The 8,814-nt window shown below is 38.0% G+C and overlaps 1 protein-coding gene across 1 annotated transcript; it reads left to right on the top strand.

Annotated features, from left to right (window-relative positions):
- The first annotated feature begins 93 nt into the window (after positions 1-93).
- Positions 94-8,814, top strand: TMED5 (transmembrane p24 trafficking protein 5). Its single transcript, XM_030279175.4, has 4 exons — positions 94-346; positions 2,644-2,741; positions 3,416-3,599; positions 5,926-8,814. Exons 1-4 carry the CDS (start codon positions 164-166, stop codon positions 6,142-6,144), a joined length of 684 nt encoding a protein of 227 aa, XP_030135035.1. The 5' UTR covers positions 94-163; the 3' UTR covers positions 6,145-8,814.

The following is an 8,814-nucleotide window of genomic DNA, read 5'->3' as shown; positions in this document are numbered from 1 at the left end:
GAGCGGCGCGCGCCGCCGCGGTGCACTGTGGACGGGCGGGGCGCGGCGCTGGCGGGGCGGCGATTGGTGCGGCGGGGCGGAGGGGGCGGGGCGATGCCGGGCCCGGGCCCCCGCCCATGGGTGCGCGCGCGCGCGGGGCTGGGCGCTGCGGGGCGCTGCCGCGATGGGGCCGCGGCTGCTGCTGGTGCCGCTCGGGTGCCTCGCGGTGCTGCTGCCGCCTCCGCCCGGCGCCGCCGAGTTCAGCCCCTCCCTGGACAGCGACTTCACGTTCACGCTGCCCGCCGGCCGCAAGGAGTGCTTCTACCAGCCCATGCGCAAGGAGGCCTCGCTGGAGCTCGAGTACCAGGTCGGGAGGGGCGGGAGGGGGCGTCTCCCCGCGGCGTGTCCCGAGGGGTCCCGATCCCGCCGTGACGGCGGCGCTGCCGTCTGCCCGGCCCCGGTACGGCGGCTCCGCCCGTCCCCGCTGCCGCCAGCGCGGTCCTGCCTTGCCGCGGCCCTGAGCGGCAGCGGCAGCCGAGGGACGCGGTGCCCTGCCCGGGGTCTTGCGGCTTCGGCTGCGCCCGCAAAGCCACGTTGGAATTGTACACTGTTACAAGTTCTGCCTTACCGAGTTAAAAATTCACTTACCGCCCTTTTCAATTATTCTAATACGTTCTTTTGATGGTTTGGGGGGAATTTTTTGTTTCGACTTTCGAGGAGCTCATGTCACCATCCTTTAAAAGGGCAGAATGTAGAAAGTTCGCGGTTGTGACCTTGTGTTGTAGCCCTAAAGCGTAAGAAAGCTTGTGCTGATGCACAGAGCCCGTATTTGCCTATCTTCGTGTTGATATGAAACACCTTTCATCTCAACGATGAAAGTTTTACAGAAACAGCCTAGTTTAACAGACTGTCCTTAAGATTTTGATGTCCTTCTTGAGAAGAGTCGAGTTCTCAGAGATGTGTGGGATAGATCTCGATCTCAGATTTTTACCCCCTTACAGCAATTACTTTTTTCCCAGTAAAATAGATACAGTGAGGGAAGTTGCACTGAATATTCTCCCACCCTATTACTGTGCCTAGAAGGGGGCCAGGATCTGTCTCTCTTCCCCTACGTCTGTTTTTCCTCTCTGTTTCCCAGCTGAAAGACTAAGCTGAAATTCGTGGTTTTCTCTAATTTTTAATACTGTTACATGCAGAACTGAACAGGAATGAAAGAGAGGTGTTCAAGCTTTGTTTAGAATTCTGTCTAAGCCAAACAGAAGTTTATTATGCACAGAGTAGGATTTTGGTTTGATCATAACCTAAATAAAGACATTGTTTTAGAAAGGATTAGTCTGTATAACATTATTGTTTTAGAAAGGATTAGTCTGTATAACATTATACACATACTTTATTTCTACTCAGGCTTAAATTTCTCAGCACTACTGTTAACAGTAATGATTTGATTTTCTATGTGAATGTGTAGAAAAGGAGCTCTGTGTATTACTGCAAATAGATTTATTTTGTATTTAATTAAAAGCATAAGAATATGTAACATAGGATGCAAGTAATTCTCCAAAGACATAAGGTAAACACTATGCTAATACAAAGGTTCTTTTCTGGGTGTTTAAACTGGAGCATAGCCCTAAAGATATGTCACTATGTATGGTTTTTAATATGATTAGCTGTTAACTAGTAATTTTCTTTGTCCTTTTTGCTTTTTTTTTCCCCCTTTTTCCTAAATCTTCAGTGTCAATTTGAATCAGTGAAAACTTTGCCCCCTTTTCAGCAAGAGCAGTCTGCTATACTCAAAAAGCTCACTGGAAAACAAGCAAACAAAAAATTCCCCTAGCATGGACTAATGTAATAAAAATAAAAATGGTCCCTGTCGGCCCACTCATGCAGTTACTCCCTTCCCTATAAAGAATTTCTACAGCACCATAGGTGTGGTGATACAACTGTAGCTGTGTTACACAGTTAAAGAAGCACAGCTTTGTACTGCTGTAGACACTCCCTGAGAGCTTAGGAAGATAAACGCCTTCAAGTACTTTTTCCTTTGGGAAAAGAGAATGCCCTGGCAGAATTCAGACCTTAAATGTGCATCAAAAGGTAAAAAAGTCTTGTGATACAGCTTTGATTGGCAAAAGAGGTTTGGTCCTGTCTTCAACACTGTTAATTCACGCAACAGAGAGAGCTCAGGGGGGAGAGCACATAGTGTACAAATATGTGTAACATGTATGAACAGAAAAGTGACCTGTTAGAACATTTCTACCAATGAAGTGGCAGGAGTGCACGTACTTAAAATCAGTGATAGCAGCCATAGAAATGCCAGATTTAGCCATCTCTTGTTGGTATTTTTACAGGTTGTCTAACCTTGTCTGTTGATAAAACTGCATGCATTCCTAAAAGTAATTAGGCAATGGTTCAATATAAGCCCAGCCTGGCAGGTTTAGATTATATTTAGTGTAAGATTCTGAAATTGCCAAAATGCTTTTAGGCTGAGCTGATTTTTCATCTGTTTCCAGTTAATTTGGTGTCAGCTCATCCAGATAGATTAATATTTCAGATTCTTTTTTTGTCTGTTCCCTTACCTAAAAACGTTTGCCTTCCCTATAAATGTTGCTGTCAGCAATGCAAACAGCAATTCAACTGGTCGGAGGTTGGTTATTTTTGTTTGTTTCACAGGTTCTAGATGGAGCAGGATTAGATGTTGATTTTCATCTGCTCTCCCCAAAAGGTGAAACTCTAGTTTTTGATGAAAGAAAATCAGATGGAGTTCATACGTAAGTTTAAAATCTTCAAACTCAGAGGTGTTGCATAAAGAACTTTTCTGGTTTCTTTAGCAAATATATCTAAAATGAAGGTTGAGTGTTTTTATTCCTTCATATTACAAAAGACTTTCTAATAGGACAGTTTGAAAATAGCAATTTTCTTCTTATAAACTCTGAATGCTTTTTACATGAGTTGTACCATGGAGTGAAGGGTATTTTTGTTTTAATGATAGCTGTTCATGTTCAGTGGATAAAAATAATAATTATGGGGTTGAAAAAGGTCTCCATATCTCATAGCAAAAGATCATGTGAGTCATACAAATAAGAAGCTAAAAAGTTCCCTCTTTTTCCAGTCCTTTTGTCAAAATATGTAATATACTATACAGCATAAGAATTCTACTTGTGTATTTTTTGTAATGATTAACAATGATTCAAAATCCCCAAAAATAAATGAAAGCAAGCTGCTGTCTTCATCATTTTGAGCCGTTGGAGTCAGTAGGATTATTTTTTGGTGACTGTGTAATCTGTAAAATGTCTTTAGAATTCTTATTTTTTACAAAAAGAAGATTTGGTTATTTTTAAGTGCATGATGGTCAGTCTTAAAGGGAAGGGTATGCTAACAAAAACTGACTTTCTGAGAACCAGCACAGAAAGTGTAGTTAATCATGTTTTGATTATATATACAGTGTGGAAACAGAAGATGGAGATTACATGTTCTGCTTTGACAACACATTCAGTACCATTTCTGAAAAGGTGATTTTCTTTGAATTGATCCTGGATAATATGGGAGAAGATGGTCAGGATGAGGAAGACTGGAAGAAGTATGTTACAGGCACAGATCTCCTAGACATGAAGTTGGAAGATATTCTGGTTAGTGTTTGATCTTTCATTTTACTCAATGTAAGAGCATTTGGGAAAAAAACTCAACATCATGTAGCCATTCTGTCTTGGTCTGTTGAATCATCCTGGAATGTAATCCAGGTCCATATATTGCTTTTACTAATACAGGAAGCCTGGAACCATGGTTCGTTCTCATGTTTACAAACTTGAAGATCTTTTCAGAATAGGCCCTTCATCAGCAAGAAGAAACTACCTAGCTCTCAGTCATTTGGTTTCCAATTCAGCTTCCTTTCTTCCTACTGCTAAATGGGACATTCTTTCCTAGCAGCAATTAAATGAATACTTTGAGCATTAATGTATTATTTAGTCCCAGTGATGTAGCTGGAATTACTGCATCATTCTTATCAGTGTTCTGGTAACCCAGCCTCTTCATCACATTTTTGCAGAAGTGTGGATTACTGTTTCTATCTTCAGTAAATTAGATGTTACTATATTAGGTTTTTTGCCCCAAATTTTATTACATCTTTTCAAACTAATAAACAGAATGAGAGTTAATTTGCATAATCTACAGGTTAATCTTTGCAGACATTGAGTGGTTATGTTTGCTTAAATGTATGCTGAGCCTGTTTGATGTAGGATTCAGACTACTGCTGAGTCAAAGCTCTTATTCCCTTTATGACCATTAAATATTGAGATTACTCTAGAAGCAAAGGATTGCTTGGTGCTCCAGTACCACTGTTCTTAATGCTTGGTAGGATTCAGTAAGCTGTTGTTTGATCATATCTACAGACAATAGGTATCTTTAAAAAACTGACCCAAAACCCCAACATCTGCACACACCTACTGAATACATCATGTAGAAAATCAGTGTATTATTTATTGCCATAAACACTACACAGATTTTTAAATAACAAAACAAACAACATTTAAAATATTCTATAGATGTATGATACACTTTTAAATAATAATAAAACCGAATACAGAATCTGAAAATCTGACCAGATGTTTAAAATTAGCAGTCAATACACTTAGAAAAAAGCAAAAGTGAAGTGAAATTGTGAAGAAAATCCCACTCACGCTAATCACAGAAAATACTTGAATGGATTTGACAGATACTTCTTTACATACTCGTATCTCTTCCAAATGAAAAAGAAATGCAGAACTTATCTTTAAGAGCCTTGAAAATCTTATAAAGTAGGTAATTTTTGTAAAGTTAAGATTAGTATTTGATCCCATTGTTTACTTAGCCAGTTATTACTTTTCTTTGCAAGCTCTATGAGGACTAACATAAGCACTTAGTAGTTTAGTTCCTTAATGAGAACACATTTTCTGGCAAAAATAGGGAATTATGTCTTTTGTTTAATGCTCTTGTGTGGTGTTCATTTTCCTTATTGTGTAACAATGAACTTTATCATCATAGAATTATTTGGCTCCCCAGAACAGCTATTTTGAAATATTTTTGTTAAATATGAAACAGAAAATGTTACTGCTGTGTTTAGCCTTATAGTTTTGGGGAGTTTTAAAAATTATTAGCCTCTTCTTACTGCAAATGTTACTCTTCTCACTAAAGTTACTTCAGGATCCACAATTATATCAAGAATATAATTGAGCATTGCATGAGATCAGCTTTTGTCAGTATCTATTACATGGTGGATGAAAGATCAACAGATCATAGGATCAGATGTTTACTTAGTAAGTGCAGCATAAAGTGTGAATCTTGAGCTGCTGTTGTCATGGCTGGAGTGTTCATGTACTTCCTCTAGTTCCAGGGTCACACTATATGTCCTTTCTAGAACCTCCAGTTGTCCTGCTCAAGATATATTGTAAAAATTCTGCTTTTGTATCAAGGCTGAAGCAGCAGTTTACAGCCACTACAGTGGAAACACCAGAAGCAAACAGGAATGTAACATTATTGGAGTTTTCTTTTGCTACAGAAATAGCCCTGATAGTAGTTTCTATTAAAAAAAACCTTAATTGTATTATGCAGCAGAAAATAAACTCTATGTGTGCTTGCCACTACATAATTTGTTTTGAGACTAGTTCTGCAGATTTGCTACTTTTTATTAGTCTAAATAGGTTTGAATTCTCTCTTACCTCCCTACCTATAAAAGAGAAAAAACAAAATTACTACAGAACACTAATGCTATATTAATTATTTTAGCTGGTACACAATTAACAGACTACAAATTAATGAAAAGTGTGATGATGCTTATATTTTCAAATGAAATTAACTCTTCACTTGTTAAGATATTAAATTACAGGTGGTAACATGGTATTAATAATTCTGTATGTGCTGCAAGCTATACACTTTATTCAGGTGGGTTTTTTCTAAAAATACTCTTTTGTTACTTACCAGGAATCCATCAACAGTGTCAAAGCCAGATTAAGCAAAAGTGTCCAGATTCAGACCCTGCTCAGAGCATTTGAGGCTCGTGACCGAAACATTCAAGAAAGCAACTTTGACAGAGTGAATTTCTGGTCCATGGTCAACTTGGGAGTAATGGTGGTGGTATCAGCTGTTCAGGTTTACATGTTGAAAAGTCTCTTTGAAGACAAGAGGAAAAGTAGAACTTAATATTCATTAATGTTCATATTATGATCATAACAATATAACAGGTATGGGGCAGAAGGGGAGCAATAAACTACAGTAAAGATAATAAACATCTTTCAGATTCTTTCAAACAGACAGTAAAAATCAGGTTTTCAATTCATATTGGACATTTTGGATGTGATAGTGCTGGTCTTGTTTGTGTTTGGAGGTTTTCTGTTGTTTTTTGTGGTGGTTGGTTGTTTTTTTTTTTAAACGCAGACATAAGGCCTCTTTCCAAGCTCTCCCATTTTTCCAAATGCTACTATTTTTTGTACTTTTAGGATTTGTTAATGATTGTTAATTCCTACCTTATGCATACCACACTTGGTGCATATGCAGAGTAATGTTAATATAACTGTCATTATCTTCATTTTCACATAAAAGTTTTAGTAACTTAGACATTGGTTTAGTTGCTGTTAAATACTGAGTGAATTTACATGTGCCTAAGTTTACAGGATTGGTAGTTACTGTCATTTTTCTTCAAAGTTATATGTTTTGTAAAATCCTTAGTTTTTGTTCTTTGGCATCATGGAGAAACACTGGGCTAACTGTGTAAGAACGCGAGATCTCTTTTTATAACAGATTACTAATATCAGCACTTTAAAAAAAAGCACCATCAATGTGAAATTGAGGCAGTCTTGAAAAACAATTGGAGAAAATAGATACAATTGCTGTTCATAAATCCTTCTGTCCTCTAGTTGCATAATCCTGTTCTCCTTTTTGGTTGTTAGATGAGACAAGTGACTGTGTGGTATGCAAACAAATACAGGCACATGTTGAAGTATGATTTGCAAATTCTTAGTTACTGTAACCTCATGTAATAGATAATTATTTACAAAGTAATTTCTCATGTTTAGTCCTTTTAATAAAGGCAGGGGGTGTTCATGGTATGCCAAAACAAACATTGATTGTTGTAGTCTCAAAATCCCTCTTATTTTCCACTTTATTACAACTGTGACTAATGTTACAGTCAGGTACAGACTTACAAAGGCATATAAAACCAAAGCTGTTCACCTCAACTTTCCCTTTTTTTGCTCAACCTCACAAGTCTTTCAGCTGTATAAGTCCATTCTTCACATAACCCATGTTTCTGTACCTAGCTCTTCATCTTAATAAGGCACAAATCACAGGAGCAGGAAGCACAGGCCTCAAGTTTTATGATCAACTGAATATGTAGTATCACTAAGGCAAAGCTAGTACCAAATCAGAAATTTATAATACCTGGCTAAGTGGCTTTTAACAATGTTGTGAAGGTATAGTTTTTGCCAAAACCTCTAGTGTGTGAAAATTAACTTTTTTTTAAGTAGTTTCAAGTTAGTAATTTTTACAATGTGCCAAGTCATTGGAATTTCTTTTATAAATGCGTTAACTGCATTTCAGCATAAGAGTTTTTTTAAAACTTCATTAAAAACACTTTTTTAAAAGGTGTTTTTAAAAAAGTATATGTAATAGTGTTCTGCCTGTTGTGGAGTCATCTGTATGAATGGCAGAGTTTACAACTTTGAGACTTTCTGTGATTAAACAGTGTTTTATGAATAAAAACAGGGTCAATAGGTGCATTGAAGAAATATGTTGTTCAAATGAAAGAGATACTAGCAAGGGCTACAGAACATTGAAACAGCACTTCAGCTTCCAACTTCAGAGAAGAGGACCTAGCAATAATATTTCTAAATAGTTTTTATAAGCAAAATTATTATTATTGCAGAACATATTATAGAGGGCTCCAAAGGCTGTCAAGCTACTTCATCTTTCTGCAAAGCTGTGTCCAGAATAAGACTGTACCCCTTTAAGGTTTTGTGTATCTTACTTCTATATGATGCTTTCTATTCTTAACTGCCCAGAAGTAGAAAACTTATTTCTGTGATAAGAACAATGTCTAGGAAAAAATAATTCTTTCAGCTAGAGTAGCAAATGTTTTCCTGCCACTTCCCCGTCCCTCTCCCAGTAGCACTATACCATGTTACCGTCTTTGCTTGCATCACCATGTGTGATGCTCCAAACCATCTGCAAAATGCTAAACCAGCTCTGAGAAGGTGTGACAAAGACATCTACCTCTGCTCTCCAAGCTACTAGAGTCAAGATTTCAGCTTAGAACTCCCAACAGATACGCTCTGCCAAGTTTTCCAAGGGCACCTTAAGGGATTGGGTTCCCCAGCTGCTCTGCTGTGCCTGTGTAGCTACACACCAGTGGCAAAACAGTTCGGTGTCCCAGTTTAACCTGCTACTGGATGCAGCTTGCTCTGATCAGACTGCTGCAGGTCAGTGTCTCCTGTTACAAACAGCCATCTCTGGGAGAAGGAAAATGCAACAATCTGCAGCAGAGTTCATCTGGAAGAAATTACTGTTTTGCAGCTAAGAGCTCTGACTGTATTTGCTCTTCATTCAAAGAGGGAACAACTAGAAAGGTTCATTGACTTTGGCAGCTGGAATGTTTATGATAGGTGAAGGATTTGGTATTCAAACTTGCAGTTAAGTAACATTGTACTTGGATTTTGAAGAGTAGATTGCTTTTAACTGTATAAAATTTACAAAGGAGAATATAAATTCCCGTTTTTTTCTTAATGGACTTTTTATTCAGAATTAAATGTTTTAAGACTTGCAGATGTTGAATAATTATGCAAAACTGAGATTTTCAATAAATCAAGTTTAAACCTG

Source organism: Taeniopygia guttata, chromosome 8 (genome assembly GCF_048771995.1).
Source record: "Taeniopygia guttata chromosome 8, bTaeGut7.mat, whole genome shotgun sequence".
Classification (NCBI taxonomy): Eukaryota; Metazoa; Chordata; class Aves; order Passeriformes; family Estrildidae; genus Taeniopygia; species Taeniopygia guttata.
This window is presented reverse-complemented; position numbering and strand designations above follow the sequence as displayed.

Excerpts from the sequence above, each read along its gene's own strand:
- TMED5 (XM_030279175.4), top strand. The coding sequence starts at position 164 with ATGGGGCCGCGGCTGCTGCTGGTGCCGCTCGGGTGCCTCGCGGTGCTG. Across the intron at positions 347-2,643 it reads CGCTGGAGCTCGAGTACCAG|GTTCTAGATGGAGCAGGATT; the intron begins GTCGGGAGGGGC and ends TTTGTTTCACAG. Across the intron at positions 3,600-5,925 it reads TGAAGTTGGAAGATATTCTG|GAATCCATCAACAGTGTCAA; the intron begins GTTAGTGTTTGA and ends GTTACTTACCAG.